The sequence below is a fragment of the Cyanistes caeruleus genome, chromosome 5, assembly GCF_971803275.1.
Source record: "Cyanistes caeruleus chromosome 5, bCyaCae1.hap1.1, whole genome shotgun sequence".
Taxonomy (NCBI): domain Eukaryota; kingdom Metazoa; phylum Chordata; class Aves; order Passeriformes; family Paridae; genus Cyanistes; species Cyanistes caeruleus.
This window is the reverse complement of record NC_141705.1, coordinates 57,186,821-57,206,818: the sequence shown is the minus strand read 5'-3', so window position 1 is coordinate 57,206,818 and position 19,998 is coordinate 57,186,821. Positions and strand designations below refer to the sequence as shown.

The following is a 19,998-nucleotide window of genomic DNA, read 5'->3' as shown; positions in this document are numbered from 1 at the left end:
TTACCTTATCCTTATTACAACTGATAGAAAAGATCACACAACATCAGTCCAAAGGGAGTTAAGCTATACAGAGAACAAGTTTAGTCAGCTTTTTGAAGTTTCTGTCTGATCAGGGTGGTTGTGTAAGGATGTATGCAATACTTCTGCTTCTTTAGGGAGTCCCTCTGCAGGTGTGGTACAGGTGCATTGCTGTTACAAGACAGAGGGAGGTAGTTTGTATATACAGTACTCAGTACTGCCAGAGTTCTGAAATAACCATGTTACTAACACACAGAATGGCAAATCACAGAAAACCCCAACTTATTTCTGTAGCTTCTGGGGCAAAATTGTAAACAACGGACAAAGCCGTGTTTTTCACATGCCAGTAAAGGCAGACAAATGTTTAATGAAAAATACCCTTCCTTTTAAGATACATAGCTGAAAGTTGTTTTTATGTGTCTGCTTAAGTAAGCAGGAACTTTTAAACTTTCCTTTAAATGATTCCCTGAAGGACTTCCATTTATATGGAAGTCAATTTTTAACAAGGTTTTTTAAGTTAATTTCTTTTTTTTCATAATAAGGATCAATACTTTTACTTTAAGGAAAAGTAATTTCTGCATCTTAGCCATATATTTCTTTTAGATTATTTCACTGATTATTTTCATCTCACTAGGTCTAAGAACGCGCACAGGGACAGATTAAAAAAAGGTGTAGCTACCTTCTTTTACATTCTTTGTACTGCATCTTTGTGCGCTACAATGTGAGAAAAGGGTGTGTGAGATTATATAAATATACATGCTTCTGAATAAGTAATTGAAGAAATTCTGCAGTGTCACAGAAGAGTTGTAAGTTAGGTGGATATTTTATTTTTGAAACCCTCAGCCAGAGAGATTTAACCTTTTTAAAAGGAGTCACTCCTGTAGCGTAACATTCTTAGTAAACTTTCATCTTATACAGAAAACGGCTTCAAAGATTTATTTTAAAATGAGGAAGTTCAGTCAGTACTTGGTACATGAGTAGGATATATTGAATTGAAAACCTCCCTTAAATTTTGAAAAATCAGGAGACCCATTTGCATAATTTCAAGGTGGTCTATTTTGAAATTATTACACTGAAAATAGGGCTGTGTCACCAAAATATACAAAGTGGCAGTTTTACTCAGACTAGGATGTTTACTGCTACTGTCTCATGTTAAATGCAGCAAGAGATTTTAAGCTCCAAAAGATTAATTGTTCTAAAACCTGATCTGAGCCATCTCATCACAGCTGTTTAGATTTCAATGTGCATGTCTGGATGCCAGTTAAAAAGATGCTGGGATTCAATATTTAGTCATCCAGGAAGAAGTAGTTTCCACTCTTCTTTTGTTCCACGTCCTTGGGAAGAGAAAAAAGGTCACCATTACTTGAAGTAGTCTTTGGCAGACTTGAACATAACTAAATAAAAGACACTTATCTAAACTCCGTTCTGCTTCCCTTATTCCTCTTCCTAGTTTACACTTGCTGTTTTTCCAGCACAGCAGAACTGCCCTGTCAGTCTTCATTTTGTTCCATATTTTAAAATCTGGTTTCATATTAAATAATCACAGCTCCTGTACTGTAAAGATGTTCCTCTCTTACCTTGATGGAATTAAGTTTGTTTATTCTTGGTCTGTAGTTGTTGGGGTCTCTTCTAAAAGTGATTTCAAGCTGAGATAAAAACTTATTCATTCCAGCCAAAAGAGTCTGTGGACTGTTGAGAGAGAAGAGTATTTTAGCTACATTTTTAGAAGTTTTTTATGATTACAGGCAACTTTGATCTCTGTCCTAAGCTCACTCAGGTCTGGAAATGCAAATGTGAGCTGTATTTGACATAACATGAAGTGCTACATTTCTAGTTGAACCCTGTCTCAGAAGCTGCTGAAAGATGAGAGTAGTATCTCATGGTGGCTTCCAGCTGTGACTTTTACTTTCTTTTTATTTTGTATCTACACGACTGTGCTGGCACACTTACTTATATTCAAGGAAAAAACCTCCAACACTTGCACCATTCACAAATCTAACAAAGATCGTAACATTGCTTTCTCAAGTATGAGTGAATGATTTTGATTTTTGAATTCCAACATGTGTGTTCTGGGAAGAATACCACCAAAGCCAGGGTAGCAGAGGATTGCAGACACATGGCAGACCAATGTATTTACTTCTTCTGGCTTGTGCCAAGTACTCACTGTTCTAAAAGCCTGGTTTCTGATAAGGCTGCTCATCAGAAAGTCTCTGTAATCTATGTGAAATTATTTACAGGAACAAAAGCAGACATCAAAAGGGACAGCTCTGAAAGAGTAAAACAATGCACACTACATGCTGGCATCAAGACTTGCCCTTCACTACAACTGCATACAGGTACCATTAGTACACTGCTTTCTTTTAATACATCTGAAAGTTATTTTCAGAAGGGTAGTTTACAGTTCGTACTTTTCTCATTCCTTGGTCTCTTCCAACTGTAATTTAGCCATCATGCAGTTGCTTAAGGCTGATCTAGTTCTTGAGGGCTTGGTTATGTTCCCCAACCCTGCCCCAACTCTAGTTTAAGGCAGCCTGTAAGTGAGGATCAATCCCATTTTCTGTTTCACGATTCAAAACAAAAGTCAGAACCCTTGAGACAGACATGGATGCATCTTAAATTTCTGTAGGCAGAGATAATAATCTCGTTTATTAATCCCAAATAATCTCTCACCTGTTTGCCAGTGTGTTCTTGGAAGGAATGCCATCAAAAACAATCACACGATCAGCAAGATATGTAGCCATGATAAAATCATGTTCTACCACAAAAGCTGTTTTTTTAGCATGGAGAATGAAACTGAAATGAGGAGAAAGAAGAAAAGAGACAGTAATGTGAACTCAACGTAATACTACTGCAAATTTCAGTTCCTTGCCCACCATGTGTACGCACCGTTTAATGACTCTGGCAGCCATCAGACGCTGTTCAGAGTCCAGATATGCTGAGGGCTCATCAATCAGATAAACATCTGCAGGTTTACCCAGACAAAGAGCTAACGCCACACGCTGCAACTCACCACCAGACAGCGTCTGAACCTGGTGGTGTGGGGGAAACAAGGCCATGCTTAGTTCAGGAACAGGTGGAGAGTTAAGACAATGAAGATGTTGATTCAAGAAATTAATACCTCCTGGTCAATGATGTTTTCTATCTGAAGAGGTTTCATCACGTCAGTTACAAACTGGGGGTGTGTATAGGCATCTCTGATCTTCTCGTGCAGCAGCTGACGGACACTTCCCTAACAAAAAGAAAATGCTGTTATTTAGTTTTATGCACCACAAGAAAACAAGCAGAAACAGAATAAAACAAATTATCTATCTAAAATAGATACAGATGTAAAAGAGGCATAAAAGAATTTCCATCTGTGCATTTTGTAGCAAACACAATAATAAATAGGACTGAAATGTACCGTAGATTTAGGGCTGATTTTCTGTGGTTTGTAACTAACATTTAGGACTGGAACCTCACCTATAAAAAGACAAAATTAATAATGTAAAAAAGAAAATTTCCAGTATCCTTAAAATAGGTTTCAGCTTGGGTGTAACACATTACCTCCTTCGTCAGGTGTAAGTCTTCCCGCAAGCATTCGGATAAATGTTGTTTTGCCAGTTCCTAAAATACAAGTTACACATTAATCACTTTTTAGTAATTTAAACCTCTAACAATTAAGTCACTGATAGAACAACAACAGCAAAGACTATTTAATAAATACATTTTAAAATTAGACTGCTTTGAGAATTCCTATATTAACTTCTAGTGTTTGTTACTACTTGCTTTTTCAAATGGAAGAGACATCTTAAAACTGCCACCTAAGTTTTTAAATGGGGTAACAGGCAAACACAGCGGCACTGTTAACACTCAGCAACTTCACGTTCTCCCCAGTCAGGGGACTCATGCTGTGGTGTCTTCACCAGGAAACAAGCAGCTCAATTTGACTCAAACCCAGTAATTTTGAAACCTGGCTCCCTAAGTGAAGAAGAGAGCATATTCAGGGCTGGAGAAGCAGTTTCCAACACAAATTGCACTTACCATTTTCCCCTAACATCACCATAATTTCAGAATCGGTGAATTCTCCAGCTACTATGGATAGTTCAAATTCTCCCATCTTTTTTTTCATTCCTGGATACTTGTACATACACATCTTTTTAACCTCTTCTTCGTTAGCTGTTTCAGCTACTTTAAATACCAGAGACGCATCTCGAAACCTTAGATTTTCTGTTGGAACATAGCCATCTAGGAAAATATTTATGCCTATAATGGGAGGAAAAAGGATCATTAAAAGAGGTCAGTAACAAAGTAGAACAAGATGAATTTCAATTCCTGGCTGTAAATTCCATTCAGGTAAAGAGAATGCTGGATTTTAAATGCTATGTTAAAAGAAGCAACAAGACCTCCTCGTTTAAGGTGTGCACATTATGCAAAGTGAATGAAAAAAACCAGAAGGGCTGGAGCAGCTCTTCCTGAAAACCCACTGTTAGTGATGTGTGTGGAGTTTAAAGGAACTCCTGCTGTCGGGCCCATTCTGTCAAAGCCAGTTTTCACTGAGTCTCAGTACTACAAATAGGGTTAATTCAACTGAACACTTATACACCTCTGTACTGTGCAATCTCCCTCCTGCCCTTTCTCTACTGCTTATAGGGTCTTTTGTGTAACTCCACTGTTTACAAAACACCTGCAAGCATCAATGATGTCCATAGCAAGAGAAAAAGGGCATCTCATAATGAAGGCTTTTGGGTTGAGTTACAAGTTTAGTATCATGCAACACAGAAATTCTGCAAAAAATCAAGTTTTTTCATTACTGAACTGTAACAGGAAGAGGACATATTTATATAGCAAACAACTGCCATTTGCCATTTTGCTGTCTCTTTTGGGTATGTTTAAACAGAGAAATATGACAAGAATTACCTTCTCTTACGCTGAAAGGCATGGTAACAACACCATAAGCACTTGGCACACCATACAGGCAGCAGATAAAGTCAGACAGATAATCTAACACACTTAGATCATGCTCTACAACAATAATGTACCTGAAAAACAGAGCCAGAGAAATGCTTTTTTACTTAAATGTAAAACATTTTTCTTTTTTTCTTACTCTAGTCTTGCATCAACAGGAGTTATCAACATGATTTTTAGTTAATATGGTTTCTTCACTTTATACTAAAAAAGGAAAGAGTTCAAATCTCTCACAAGCATTTTTTAAACTGTCCAATAAATTCATGAATGATAAATTGGAAGTCCATCTTCAGTGTAAATGGGCAACTTCTTTATGCACAGTAAGTGGAAGGATGCTGATTGAGTGAAAAATACTTAACACATTTTAAGAAAAAAAGAAGAAAAAAATCTTTGTGAGAAAGGGATGAAACAGCAATATTCAGGTGAAAAGCAACTACCAGTATTCTCCCACCCTTATTACAAAATTTTGAAATGAGACAGGAAATATGCTTCCAAAATGTAAAAGAATAAAACATTACTGACTTGGAATATCTGAAGCATTTGTTAGTGTACCATACTGAGAAGTGAGCACTTCTGAGAGGATGGACTGGGTATTTCTTCCCTCTGTAAGAAGTCATGCATTGTTACAGTCTGGCAAAATATCTGAAGCTTGTATTTACCTGTCAGGGTTTATTAGGGATCGAATAGTAATGGCAGCCTTCAAACGCTGCTTGACATCCAAGTAGCTGGAAGGTTCATCAAACATGAAGCTAATCCCAAAAGGAAAAATGAAGTCTTAGTGAATGCAAGCTTTCTACTTATTCAAACATAATATCAGCATTTCAACCATTAAATACATGGAAATAAAAAATTATTTTTACTGAGAAAGCAAGACAAAAAATGAGAATTGTGCACACCTGCCTTCATTCTCTGCAGACTGTCATATGAAAGTGAGTAAAGCATTACTTTCCCAGAAGTTGTGACAAAGTTATCAAAAGTTACAAAAATCAGCATTTAGGATTCCCATGCACTCACTCGGAGATACCTTAAATTTAACATGAACTGAAAAGTTCAAAAATATTTTAGAAGACTGCAAGAAGGACATCTTCCAAAAATAGAAAACTGAACAAGGAAAACCACTTGAAATTCACACCAAACAAAAAACAACAGCCCAAGCAGAAAAAACCGACCAAGCAAAAATTCATGAAAGCAAAAAAAGCCAAAACACTGTAAACTCCTCTGATCTTGCTATCTTGGTCTCAAGGAGTCAGGAAACTACAAAGATTAGGCAGAAATTTCCTGCTTGCAAGACAGGAGAGGAAGGACTAAATTTCCAAAAGGTGGAGAAGCAGCTGCGCCTTTCTCATTCAGAGGCTAAGGGAGGTGTGCTGTCCAACAGGACACATTTAGGTGGGATTAGAAAGAGGTTATGAGGTTGTGATGCTGAAATCTAACACCGGCTTCTGAAATCAGCTATTTCCACTCAGATAAATAAAAGTATACAGAATCCAGAGATTACATATGAAGTAAATATGGCTTTCAGCTGGTGAGTTGCCAAAAGCTGTTTTTTTAATATTTTTTAAACGTCATTTAATAATTCTTAAATAGTTTTCAATATTTCAAACAGAAGTATTATTGTTAAGAATAAGTGTAAATTTGAGGACCATATTCTGAGACAGATTATTAGAAGTAATGTGTAACAGAAGTAAATTAAACATACATATCAGCCTTCTGAATGCAAACAACTGCACAAGCAAATCTCTGAAGTTCTCCTCCTGAAAGGTCCTCAACATTCCTTTCTTTCAGGTGTGTTAAGTCTGCAAATAAGTGGTTAATTTTAGGTATGTTATAATCAAAACAACATATTTTTATTACTTACAGAAACATGTATAAACATAGCAAACATTCTACAGAAAAGAAAACAAGGAGAATAAGCATTCACTTTATACAGCATCAGTATCATACTGCTAATACTAAATCACAGCAAGTTATGATTTTCCTGCAGCATTAGTTACGAAGCATGGCTGTTTCTTATCATGCAGAAGGACTAAATCCTATTTCTTCTTCCACCTAATACTTGGTAAAGATTTCTGGCACTAAAAAGAAACTATACCAGTTCTGAAAGTGTTTCTTGTCCGACTTGGCTGAAGAGCTCTGATTTTCAGGAAAATCAAGTCCCTCAAACCTTACAGCACATGGGTGAAGCAGGTATTTTCTAAGCAGTTTAATGAACACCTCATTTCAAGAACAGTTTAAATAAATTAAGTGGGACTCAAAGCCCATGTTCTTGGTGGCAGAATGGCAGCCCCACCTTCACTATCCAGTTCCACCAAAAAAAATCCCATTGTGAATTTAGCAACAACTAAATTTAGTAACAACTAAATACAAAACACCTACAAAACATTACTAGGGTTGGACTGTGCAGATATTCTTATTAATTTTATTAATCTCAGAAGTCACTGTTACTCCCACTAGAATTAGACACATACAAGATTTGTGGGGAGTGTGATATATTAGGATAATATTTTTTACATGCAGTGGTTCTCCCAGGGGGATGCTCAGATTTTGCCACATTTGTGAGCAAGCAAGAACAGGAGATGTTAGATGGAATTTTTCCAGATTTAAAAATAAGCACTTTTTACTATGAAACAGAAACTGGATTAGATTGTTAACTACCATGTATCAGCTAGTTTGCCACCAGAAAGTATTATTTGTGTTATTCATATTACAGCATGCCCTGGGCTTTACACTAAAGCATCTTTACTTTTTCTTATTTTTTTTGAGTTGGTATAATTTACATGTTCTATCACATTATGGTAACTTGATTGTTTCCATAAATATGAACTTCTCAAATGCTTTAAAATTTGATTGTACAAAATTACTTACCAAGCTGCTGACATACAACAGTTTGTGTCTTAGTTTCATCCTTCCTATCCAGAATTGATCCCACTGTTCCCTGCATGATAAATAATAAAGAAACCAAACCAACATTAAAAATTTCAGACAGTTCTGAATTATGCTGCTCAATAAAACCTTTAAACACATGGGAAGTATTACAGAAGAAGCTCACAACTTTCTATTAACTCATGGAATGTCTCACCTTTGCAGCTTTAGGGATCTGGTCCACGTACTGAGGTTTAATGATAGCTTTAAGGTCATCTTCCAGGATCTTGGTAAAATAATTCTGTAATTCAGATCCTCGGAAGTAAGTCAAAATTTCTTGCCAGTCAGGTGGATCCTGTGACAAAATTAAAGCCTGGGTTTACTTATACCTTTTAAAAACATAGTAAAACCCCCTACTTTTAAATTCAAATCAATAAGGCAAATAAATACACTGCTTGTAAGATAACTGTGCTGCTTTTACCCAAATCCACTACAATAACACACCAAAGAAATCCCAAAAAACATTCTAAAAACAAAGTTTAGAGACTTTTTTTCCCAGGTTTCACTAGCTTTCAAAAAAAAAATTAAATTTGCACAGTTAAGAAGCTACTAAACTGAAACAACTTCATGGGGAAAATGACAGCATTGATTAGTCTAACCACATTTATTATCTATCTGATACAGCTAATCCAAAGGAAAAGGACTGGAATGATAAAAGCACAAACTTGCACAGAAGATGCAACAAATCTGGTAATTTTCTCTGCTTCTAGCAAACATTTCAAAGGAAACCAAAGGAGAAAACAAAGGAAAAAATGACAAACTGAAAATAAAAGCAACTGTTCAGAGCAATCACCCAGGAAAAAGTGCAAACTGTACTACTCTGAGGGGTGCTGAGTTAATTACTTTGATGATAAACAGTATGGAATCAGACTGACACAGTCGTATTTCCAAACCAAGCAAATACACAGAGGAAATGCTTCATCAGTTTTAGAGCAGAAGCAACATGGAAGATTCAATTCATACCACGTGTTTCTGTGGTCATACTGATATGGCTCCTTCACAGCAAAGTCTGATTTTGGAAGCATGGTAATTCAATTAAGTACACATTCAGAAAGTCAAAAGTTTTGCTATTTCTGCCATACTAACACCTGAAACAAGAAGTCCACAAAATAATATAAACCAAACTTGAAAGACAATGTAAAATGTAGCTGGGGAATAATTATTTCTTTGCAGCTTTAGGTAGCAGCCATGAAATGAGCAGTTTATTTAAACATTACTTTTTCAGGTAAAGCAACTGCTGAAGAAAATTTGAACACACTTGTTCTTGCAAGTGCTTCTTGAAGGACAAAAGCGTGCATCAGAATTCAATCGTCCCTGTGCAATCTGAAGATAAGGAAGTAGCATCTGAAATACTGCTGAGTCCTAATAGTTATTATTTATGTCTTTTTTCTAATGTATTCACCCTTTGGAGTAGTGCTACGTGAAGAAGCTCTTGTAAAATATTTTGCTCACTGGCTGGAGTTTGACTTGGAGTAAACACAAAGGAAAATGGATTATGAATTCCCATGGATACCAGCAGATTACAAATTGTTTTCAAGAACATGTCTGGTTCTCAAAAACTCTCTTACTTATTTCTAAGTAACTAGCAACACGAAGAAACTAAGGATTTTTCAGAGCTCAGTATTCAAGTGTACAGTGGAAAGTACCCTCAACCACAACTTACAGTAACAACATACTTTATGAGAAATCTTCGTCAAAAGAATCAAAGATAAAAATGCCTAAGAGATCCCAAGGACACATGGTAAGTGCTCATAGACACTTGAGCTGTTCAGATAAAAACAAAGGTACCTTAGAGGAAACTCTAATACTTGGGCTATGGAAATCCCTGATGGGAACAGGTGAATTATGCAGGGAGAAAATCTTGACATTTTTTAAAGACTGGTATTAAAAAAAAAACCCAAAACAAGCCCTTAAGTGTGACTTCAAGACAGAAACCTACCTCTGATTTTTATCTTCTGTGAGCTACAATTACAATTAGTACCCTTATCTTTCTTGAGAGATACACACCATTTGCAAGAAAGCCTTTGTTAGCAATAACCTTCTACTATTGGTCCTGCGTGGGGTAGGTCACTGGCTGTGAACAGACAAAGTGCCAACATCCCCACAAATCTATCACGCTCACAGATAAAAATGCTCAGTCCAAAAATATAAACACAGCTATTAAAAAAGCTAACTCTATTTTATTGCTGATACATACATCATATTTTCCAAGATTTGGCTTCTGTTTTCCTGCTAAAATTTTCAAGGCAGTTGATTTTCCAATACCATTGGTTCCAACTAATCCCAGTACTTCACCTGGACGAGGGATAGGCAACCTGTAGAAGACATTGATAAGTTTGTGTTAGATTCATGCCATCACACACCAACATTTAGTGGTCAAGTAAATGTTGCAGCACATTTTCAGACTCTGATTATTACAGCCTTTGTAAACTTGCAAATATCTAACCCAAATTATATCAAATTCCTTAAAAATAGAAGAGCATAAGAAATATTTATGGACAGGTTTTTTTTAAATAGGGGCTCTGTAAAATGATCCCTAATGCAAATTTATTTCATTATAATACTTTCTAATGAGAAAAATGTAATCAACATTCTAAAAGGAAGCTACTGGGGTAAGAACCAAGTACACTTTGATGTGCACTATGTTTACACTATCAAAAACTTGGATTTTTTGTCTGATATTTGAAAAATAAAATACCTGTGAAGTTTGAAGGCATTGGCACAGTATCTATGTGTTGTTTCTTTCTCCAGGTTGCTAGGTAAGTTAACAATTGACAAGGCTCCAAAAGGACATTTCTGGAATTGATATGAATTATAGATTATTAGTGCACACAATTTATTAACAAAAGCCTATGTTTTGTACTGCACCCAGCTGTGCATTTACATTTTTTAATGGACTTCTACCAAATTTCCTTTACATGGTCAAACTGACAAGGAAGTTCTATACCACTTTTTTCAAATTAATAGTCTGCAACTTAGACTGTCAGTCTACCATACAAATAAGGCACACTGCATATATTTTCCACCTTTCACAAAATAACATCTTTCTGCTGCTAGGTGTCTACAGACACAAACAAATAACCCAAACAAAGCCAAGCAAAACCAAAGCCACAAACAAAACCCACACCTTGCAACCCAACCAGCTCAGTCAAGTGGCAGTTCTTCACTTTCTATAAACAGTAAGTTAACTTGGTCTGATTAGTCCAGGAAGAAAAACTGCTTTCTGAAGTTACAGTATGCATTACTAAATATAATAGCAAAATTAGGAAAATTTAGCACTTTAAATAAAGCAGTTTAATTTTTACCTTGATGCAAATACCACAACCAATACAAAGAGTTTCTGAAATCCATGCTATTTTGCTCTGTGATGTGACTTCTATGCAAAGTTTTCCTGGTGAGAAAAATAAAGATAAGGTCAGTTAAGTTTCTGGTTAATCAGAATTCCTGCCTACTAAATTCCACAGAGGAACATGTAACTGATAAATGTTCACTGAAGCTTCAGATTATCCAAAGGCTTGAAAAGTGTCACTATTACTATGAATTGTTCACGCCTTTAGTGATATTTCTAAAGGCTTTATGAATAAAGAAAAGCTTGAATGATACACAACAATCTATCAGTTATAAAAGCTCATTCCTTTTAGTAAAACTGATTTAAACCATCTCAAACTGCTTCAATACTTTGTTACATTGTATCTCTTACCCATTCGAACCACAGGACAACTCTTCTTGCATTCCTGACGACATTTCTTTGGCTTACACTTGTCATGGTTGACTATTGCAATTCTTGTTAATTTGTCTGCCATAATGCACAATTTAGGGTTAAACACATACACCAATTAGAAGGAGTAGTGGGAGTCTTCCAGACCTTAAAGAAAAAAAATCCAAAACATAAGAGACCATGTTACTGACGGCACAGAGAACAGACATATCGTAAGTTACTGCTAGTGGAGTGCAGAGTTGGAAAATGCAAAATTATTTTATTTTTTCCTCCTTTAAGCAATGTGGCAAACAGAGCAAAGTCAGAGATACAAATAACAAGGGTACTGATGTGTAGACAGCTGCACAAATTTTTAACATCAACTTTCCATCCCATTACTATTTTTCCAGTGTAAAAATAAAATTGTGATTGTATCTGAAAATGGATTTGTTTCCAAAAAAAAATCACACTGTAGTAAGAACATAAGAATCTATACAGCTCCAAATTTTAGTTTTACAAGTTGTCTTGTATAAAGCACCATTGTTCACACTGTCAAATTGTAACTACAACTATTACTCCAAGGATATGATTAGAATATACATTTACAAACTGTATTTTCTGTATTAAAGGATTAAAACAGTATCAAATGTAAACCAGTTTTCAAAGTGAAAATCTGTAATTGCATATAAAAAGTAAAGCAGTCAATGTAAGGACACATTCATGATGATGTTTGATTCTTTAATCCCGAGTTTCATTAGTATTTGAATAACTACAGTTACATTCTGCATTTCCTAATATGGTATCAATGCCTATAATAGATTTCAAATAGTAAAATTCTTTATAAAGAACATAGAAAGGCTCTGCAAAGGGATCTGGCCAAGCTGGATCCATGGGCTGAGGATCAGCAAGGCCAAGTGCTGAGTCTTGCCCATGTGGCACTCCAGGCAGTGCCACAGGCTGGGGCAGACTGTAAGGAAAATTGCCTGATAGAAAAGGACCTGGGGGTGCTGGTGACAGGGACTGACCATGAGCCAGCTGTACCCAGGGGTCCAAGAAGGCCAATGGCATCCTGGCCTGGATCAGCAATTGTGTGGCCAGCAGAAGCAGGGCAGGGATTGTCCCTCTGTACTCAGCACTGGTGAGGCCTCACCTGGAGTGCTGTGTCCTGCTCTGGACCCCTCACTAAATAAGGTCACAGAGGTGCTGGAGCGAGCCCAGAGAAGGGCAGTGGAGCTGGGAAGGGTCTGGAGCACAGATCTGAGGAACAGCTGAGGGAGCTGAGGGTGGTTTAGTCAAGAAAGGGAGGTTCAAGAGAACCCTTATCACTTTCTACAACTGTCTGAAAGGAGGGTATAGCAATGTGGGGGATGGGGCTCTACTCCAAAATAACACGAGACTGGATAAGAGGAAACAACCTCAGATTTCACCAGTGGAGGTTTAGATTGGATGTTAGGAAAACTATCTTTGCTGAAAGGTGGACGGACAAGCACTGCAACAGGCAGCTCAGGGCAGTGGTGGAGTCACCATTCCTGGAAATATTTAAAAGACATGTAGATGAAGCCCTCAGGAACACAGTACATTTATACTTCCTTTACTGTATTCACTCATAATACTGAAAATAACAGTAACAACTTTTATCTTCCTATGAACAAGGCACACCTAAGGACAACTCCCTCCAGCTCCAGAACAAAGACAACTGACTTATGAGGCTCTTGGAAGATTTTAAGGTATTACAGATGACAAAATTTTTTATTTTTTTTTTTGGTAAAAATAGATGCCATAAAGTACAAAGCATTTTCATCTCACTAAATAAAGGGATGGCAGCCCTACAGATGTTCAAAAATGTTCAAAATCATTTCAATGCTGTCTCACAAGTTCAATGATACAACTGGGAAGCCGTCTGAAAGTACTTCAGGTTTTCACACAGTGCAAAGGTGCAGTTGCATCCAAAGGATTCCAACATTTCTAATTAAAATAAGTTTTTTCTGTTGGATGTCCAGCTTACCTTTGCTTCACCAAACCAAGACATCCTGCAGTGGTTTACAGACTATACTTACTACATATGGCTACTGGATGAAGAAAGGTTGTGACTTGCAAACTTCTGAAGGAAGCAATAATAAAATGGGTGCATGGCACATTTATCACGTTAAACTCTACCCTATAAACTTCAGTTGGAAGGAATCCTCCAGATACCACTGCAATATCTAGAAGATGGATAGCCAACAGCAAAGGTCAGAAAAGCAGACATTATTGTATCCTTAAATGCATTACTACCACAGGTACAAATATTTTAAGTAGTTCCTTTTAAAAGTGGTAGTCTTATTCCTTTATTCAGTTTCCAAAGTATTTTTAAACTAGTATCAAAAGATATTCTTCATCACCTATAAATGAATGTAACTATTAGTCACACTGCCAACCTTATTGTGGCCGTTTCTACTTATATTTAATTTTTTTTCTTTACTATTTCAAATTTCCTAAGCCAGAAAGTCCTATTAACACAGCTGATGTTTTCAAATAAATGACTGAATATTAAAAAAAAATAAATTTAAAGTGATTCAACAGTTCTGTATTGCCAAACCAGACTGACAAAGTAGGGCTGAACACTGAAACTGCATCCATAGACCAGGCCAACAGGCATGGAATAATGGGTCTGCAGTTCTCATTTTAATACATCAGAAAACAACAAACTGCAAGCCTTATTTTTGAAGACTATAAAGGTGCTTGAGTCAGGGTAATCTTCTTGGGGACAGATACTGGATGTTGTCATTACTTCAAATAAAGATACATTCTTTGGGAAGACATCCCAATGCTTGTCACTAAAATCCTGCAGTTTACACTGTGAAGAGAATTTGAAGTATTTGAAGAGGGGTGAATCATTCCCTCTCTGTTTTCCCAAAGGAAGTGCCTAACATGGGTCAGCCCTTTCTCCAAGGCCTGAACAGACAGAGAACTGTGGATCTTCCACCTGAGCTGCAGGCAGCAGCGAACCAGTTCTGTAGGTTGCACAGGCGAGCCCCAGAAGCCAAACCTGCCATGGCTCAGCAGCCCGCCCTCCCCCGTCCCCCAAACCCTGCTCAAAGTTCCTGCTGAGCAGTGCCAAGAGCAGCCTGGACATCTCCCCTCAGCCACCCACCCTTCCAGCTGGGGTTTAGCCTGAAGCTCCAAGGCAGGAGAGTGGGATGGGGCTGCTCTCAAACACCAAGGCTGGAAACAAGCAATTCTTGCCAACCTCCTCAGCAAGCTCTCCACAGTCTTGGCTGGATAATCAGACTGAAGTTGAATCAGACTCACAGCTGAATCAGACTGTGGTTGGTAAGCAATGAAACAGCCAAGTTTGGTTTTTTTCCTAATTCTAACTTACATGGGAAAATGCCCATCTGTGATGACTAGTTTTGAAGGGGTCATAGGACTATGTACACTAAGCATTTATTAGAGTATGTGGTGGGGGGAATAGAAGCAATGAAGCAGCATGAAGATGCACACTCCTCCCACTCTGCTTCCATCTATGTGACAGAAGTGTCAGTTTATCCAAAACTCTCTAGTGGTCTTAACTGTGTTCAAATTTTTGTCTCCTTTAACTTCTGCAATATTTCCAGGACTGTGCTGATGTCTACAATGAGAACTGTCCACAAAAGAAAATAATAATATTGACTTAGAACTCAGGAACAAATAAACTGTCCAAAACCAGACTGAACTCAAGTTACATATTTACATCCAGTCAGCTGAGTGGCATTTAAATTAACATATGGAATAGGATGGTCTGATTCCAAGGAACAGATGCAGAACTCTCAGGACATTGAACATAGATCAGCAGTGTTACAGTATCAGTAACTGAGCAGCACAGCCAGCTCTTTAGGACCAGGAGAAACAGGTACTCAGAAGCATTTGATTTCATGACTGTGCTTCTCCTTTCCATATCAAGAAGAACAGAATAAAAAACGAAGTATGAAAGTATAAATTTTCTACCAACTACTAGGGTAAACAGCTGTTTTGAAGTAGTGAATGATGATGGTGTGGCATTAGAAAATCTTCCCAGAATGGACTTGAGAACACAGGTGAAGGAAGGAGAGAATGCTGGCTAGAGAAAAAAAAAGTTCTAAAAAGCCTGCCAGTATCATCTATTGAACCAAAAGCTGCCCATTATGTTAAATTATGTCATTTAATACAAAAAATCAACCATGTCTAAAAATAAAACACAAAACATGTTATCACAAGCATTCTAAGTCAGCATTCTTAGGCTGTCTGACACAGCTGCTGCACACCCTGACACACCAGATTACAAAAAAAAAAAAAAAGCAGCCCAAGCAGCCCACATGCAGACCTTGCTATCTGTCACAGAAGGCAACAGCAATGTACAATCTGTAGAACAAGTGCAATGTGCTTGCGTTAATAATACTTATTTCTTCCACAGGCATTAAAGCTAAATTATAATTCCCTAAGTCAAGAAAATTATGACTGAGAAGCATTTGTAATTGCACTGAATTATTCAGACTTGAACAAAGAAAAATTAAAACATTAAAAGTAAATGAAGACTGAAGCAGAAGCAGAAACTATTCAATGAAAAATATGAAGGCAAGGTCTGGATTCAGGATTGTGCCATGCTTTAGTTACTTTGCACAAAACCAGTAAACATTTTATAAAATTACACTGCATCAGACCTCAGAGAGAAATGCTGTGGAAAGAAGTGAGCATGAGCAGCATTTCCAGCTGCCATTGAAAACAAGCTCAAGAATTGCCTTTCAATTCCACTGCTGATGGACTACATACAGTCACACCATAGTAAGAACAAGAAAGCCAAGAACTGGAATAGGCAACGAAAATTGAAATGAAATCTAAAACAGATTTCCAAACTGCATATGGGAGATCACAACATCTGTAAGTATCAAAGCAGGAACAATAGTAAATGATACAAGGACTAGTCTATGCTTAAGGTTTTGACATTTGTTTTAGAAACTGAGGCAATGTAAAAAAAGAAGTTTAGATCTTTGTCCCAGATTTCCCTACTGTATTAAATCATTATGTTACTCATAAGACACGACATGAATAAGAAAACATGTTAACATGAAAGCGCATGGTCAAATATACTGACGCTGCACAACGAGTGGGTGTGTTTAGCTTGTGCTAAGGAGTATTAATTATCACTCAATCTTTAACATTTCCCCTTAACATGAAGTGAAATTCGTGAGAACAAACCCATAAATTAGCAATCTAATGAAACTAATGAAAGTACTTCACGACCTGGTTTAGGACTGCAGTTTATGGAAGGAACCACAGCAGGGAAACTTAAATTAAGGCGTGAAAACTGTCACAGGAACTTCCAGGTGAAGTATCCAACTGCATTCCAGCCAGGAAACACCACCATGGTCCTTGAGAAAAGCCCTGCCTACTTCTTTTGTTTTTACACATACCTCGTAGAAAACGGCCTTACCCCGCTATCTTATCGCACCTGCAAGAAGGCTTGATCTCCTCACCGCCCCACAAGCACCCACGTGGATATCAGCTTCCCCCAGAAGAAGGCAAAATACGGCTTTCCCCCCACCCCGAGGAGGAAGTTCCCGGTCTTCACAGGAGCAAAATGCCGGCTCCCTTTCCCAGAGCCAGGCCACCGCCAGCAGGCGAGGATCCCGCGCTGCATCCCCAGGGAAGCCATTCCCGCGGCCAGGAGCAGCAGCAGGGACGGCGCTCTCTGACCCCGGATGGCACAAAACGCGAGGCGCCGGGGATGACGTACCGCGTGTGCAGGCAGTGCCGGCCCGGGCCGTGCCCACGCCGGCAGCGACCCCCGATCCCCGGGAGCCTCCGGCCCTGAGGCCCGGGCGGGGCGCGGTCGAGCTGACCCTTCTCCCACGGTGGATCGGGCGAGGCCGCCGCCCAGGCCAAGCCCAGAGGCGGCGGCCAGGCCGGCAGCTCGGCATGAGGAGGGGGGCCCTTCTCCTACCGCCTCCATTCCCGTGCGGGAAGGTGGGAATTCCCCCCCGGCGTAACTTACCGGGAGCTCTGAGGGGGGTGCGGCGGGGCCGGGGGGAGGCGGGGTGGGAGCGCGCGCGCGCGGCACCCTCGCGCCGCGGCAGGGGAGCAGCGTCCGGTGATCCCGCGCGCGGGCCCGCGCGCGCAACGTGCTCACGCCGCCACCGCCACCCGGCCAAGATGGCCGTCGGGCCCGGGGGGCGGGGCCTGGGCGCGCGCCACGGAGAGGAGGGGAGGGGAGGAAGGGCGGCCCTCGCCGGGGATAGCAGGGGAGGGAAAGGCGGCCCTCCTCACCATGGAGACCGAGAGCGCGGCCGTGCCGAGAGAGCGCGGCGTCCCGGGGCGCCGAGCTCCCTGAGCCCGCCCCGCGAGCGGCGGCCGCGCTCCGAGGGGAGTCCCCGGGACGGCACGGCGCGTTCCCAGGACAGAAAGGTCTCCATGGCCTCCGCCTTCACTGGGTAGGTGGTGGCGGGCAGCAGCAGCAACAGTTAGATCGGGTGCTTCTCTTCTCAAGGAAAGGTGTTGCCATTCCCTTTCACGACCGCGGTTTCGGCATTAGGAACTGAGCTCCAATATCGGATACGCCCGGGGATTGATACAACGAGAAAGGTGAAGATAGAATGGTCTTGCTAGCCTATACCTGCCTCGGGCAGCGTGTCTTCTGCACCTGGAACACTGGGGCTACGTGCTTTCATTCCCACCGGGAAGAACTGCCGTTCTCTTTCGGGAGCCCATCACCTCACTAAGGATACCATCCTCAACAATGATTACAGCCAAGGATGGCTCCCACACAAGGGGTGCAACGACACCAAGGTCTCGCTGGCCTTTACCTGCCCTGGGCAGCGTATCATCTGCATCTGAAACACTGGGACTACGCGTTTTCCTTCCGGTGGGGACGCATTTCCTGGAGCCCACCTCGGGAACTCAGGTTCCATAGCCAGCACCGAGCACGTCCCACGCTCGCTGCCACAGCGGAGGAGCCGGGACGCGGCGCTCCCGCCGGCCCCGCCCCGCCCATGGCGTCTGTGAGGGGCGGCCCCGACGCCTGAGGGGGAGCGGGCGGGGCGGCGCGCGCGCACTGCGGCCCCTCCGCGGCGGTGGCGGCGGCTGTTCCCGGCGGGATCAGGTGGGAAAGGTGGGAGCCGCGGCTCTACCGGGGGGAGGAGAAGGAGGAGGAGGAGGAAGGTCCAGCACAGGCAGAAGCTCGGCTGGCTGAGGCGACGCGTTCGCGCCGGGTCTGGGGGCTGCCCAGCTGGGTCCCTCCCACTGTACGCGCGGGGGTCTCGCATCGCCCCCGCGGCCGGAGAGCGGAGCCCGGGCTGGGATCCGGCGGGGCCCGTGCCGTGAGTAGGTGCTGCTGCTTCATTTCCCATACTAAAGCCGTTTGTAGGCCTGGGGGACACAGCCGCAATATAGCATGGTAAACCTGGTTAATTTTCATTATATCGATTTATAATTGTTGCAGTTATAATTAATGTTGATTGAAAGCACTACAAACAAGTCGTGGGGGGGGGATGGCTACCAGTTGGTTTTTCAAAGCAGCTTCGTCGTCTGTTTGTTGGTTTTCACGACAGCTTCCACCTAATATTTACACTTTTTACTCCTCGTAAATATGTGCTTGCCTCCTTTAAGGAACAGCCTGTAGCCTTACCAGGTAACTTTAGAAAGTCTGGGCTTCAACAAAACTATTAAATTTTTTTTTTTTTTAGGTTGATTAGGAATATATGTATAAAATTGCTAATATAATTATCTTTATTTCTAGTGAAGTATATTTTTGACAATGAAAGAACAGGCTTAGATTTCAATAACAGTCTTAAAGCAATGCACTGGAGGCAGGGTAAAAATAATGAGTGTATTACAGTTTTATTGACAGAATAATCTGAAGGATCAAATGTACAGGTGAACTAGTTGAACTAGGGTGCTGCTGAACACTTTACTACCGTTATTAAATATTAATTAAACATTAGTAATTGGAATGTTTACTGTTTAATCCTCCATCTGATTAAAAAAATAGGAAGCATAGTGGGTGACTGGTTTTCAGATGTATCTTGAGATATTTAAAGGCCTTAGATGAGCAAGGGTCCAGCCAAAGAAAATGAGAGCAGTGATAAGAGCTTATAAATGAGTAGTAAAATGAATAGTGCAGTTAAGAAAATCAGGGTACCTTAGGCATGAAATTCCCTTCTGTTAAGAACAGGAAAAACAGTCATATGGGTGTTGCAAAAATGCTGATGTAGTCACTGGAGCCTTTGTTCAGTTTTCCTGGAAAGGCTGTAGTCAGATATTTGCTAAAACTGAATAAAAGTATATGATTGGAATGTAATCAGAGTAATACCTCTAAAAAAAAAAAAAAAAAAAGAAATGCCATATGATATCTGATCCCCTGAAGGATTCTGAGGAGGTGGCTTGGGAAGGGAATTTGTCAGTAAGTAGAGGACAATTAACATCAG

The 19,998-nt window shown here is 40.1% G+C and overlaps 2 protein-coding genes across 10 annotated transcripts in view; one reads left to right on the top strand and one right to left on the bottom strand.

Annotated features, from left to right (window-relative positions):
• Positions 1-822: 822 nt before the first annotated feature.
• Positions 823-18,628, bottom strand: ABCE1 (ATP binding cassette subfamily E member 1). Of its 4 annotated transcripts, none has more exons than XM_086889351.1 (18): positions 18,189-18,628; positions 11,585-11,749; positions 11,190-11,275; positions 10,583-10,680; positions 10,082-10,199; positions 8,042-8,179; positions 7,828-7,897; positions 6,662-6,758; positions 5,622-5,711; positions 4,915-5,036; positions 4,039-4,260; positions 3,562-3,621; positions 3,419-3,477; positions 3,137-3,247; positions 2,905-3,047; positions 2,689-2,811; positions 1,596-1,707; positions 823-1,352 (listed from the first exon to the last, which is right to left on the bottom strand). In XM_086889351.1, exons 2-18 carry the CDS (start codon positions 11,685-11,687, stop codon positions 1,305-1,307), a joined length of 1,800 nt encoding a protein of 599 aa, XP_086745477.1. In that variant the 5' UTR covers positions 11,688-11,749; positions 18,189-18,628; the 3' UTR covers positions 823-1,304. The 4 variants fall into 4 exon arrangements, with proteins under 4 accessions (XP_086745477.1, XP_086745476.1, XP_086745475.1 ...); XM_086889350.1 differs by having other exon boundaries at positions 18,379-18,623; XM_086889349.1 differs by lacking the exon at positions 18,189-18,628 and adding an exon at positions 17,571-17,814.
• The window catches only part of ANAPC10 (anaphase promoting complex subunit 10), a 33,100-nt gene continuing 30,622 nt past the window's right edge, over positions 17,521-19,998 (top strand). Inside the window, exon 1 of one of the 6 annotated variants that reach the window (XM_086889390.1) lies at positions 17,521-17,542. The gene's annotated coding sequence lies outside the window, so the exon portion shown is untranslated. Of the gene's footprint in view, positions 17,543-17,922; positions 18,007-18,077; positions 18,158-18,591; positions 18,969-19,998 lie in introns of those variants that run through there. The other 5 variants (XM_086889387.1, XM_086889389.1, XM_086889386.1 and 2 more) reach the window with 5 other exon arrangements.

Excerpts from the sequence above, each read along its gene's own strand:
- ABCE1 (XM_086889351.1), bottom strand. The coding sequence starts at position 11,687 with ATGGCAGACAAATTAACAAGAATTGCAATAGTCAACCATGACAAGTGT. Across the intron at positions 2,812-2,904 it reads GCTGCCAGAGTCATTAAACG|TTTCATTCTCCATGCTAAAA; the intron begins GTGCGTACACAT and ends TCCTCATTTCAG. Across the intron at positions 1,353-1,595 it reads ACAAACTTAATTCCATCAAG|GACGTGGAACAAAAGAAGAG; the intron begins GTAAGAGAGGAA and ends TCTCTTCCCAAG.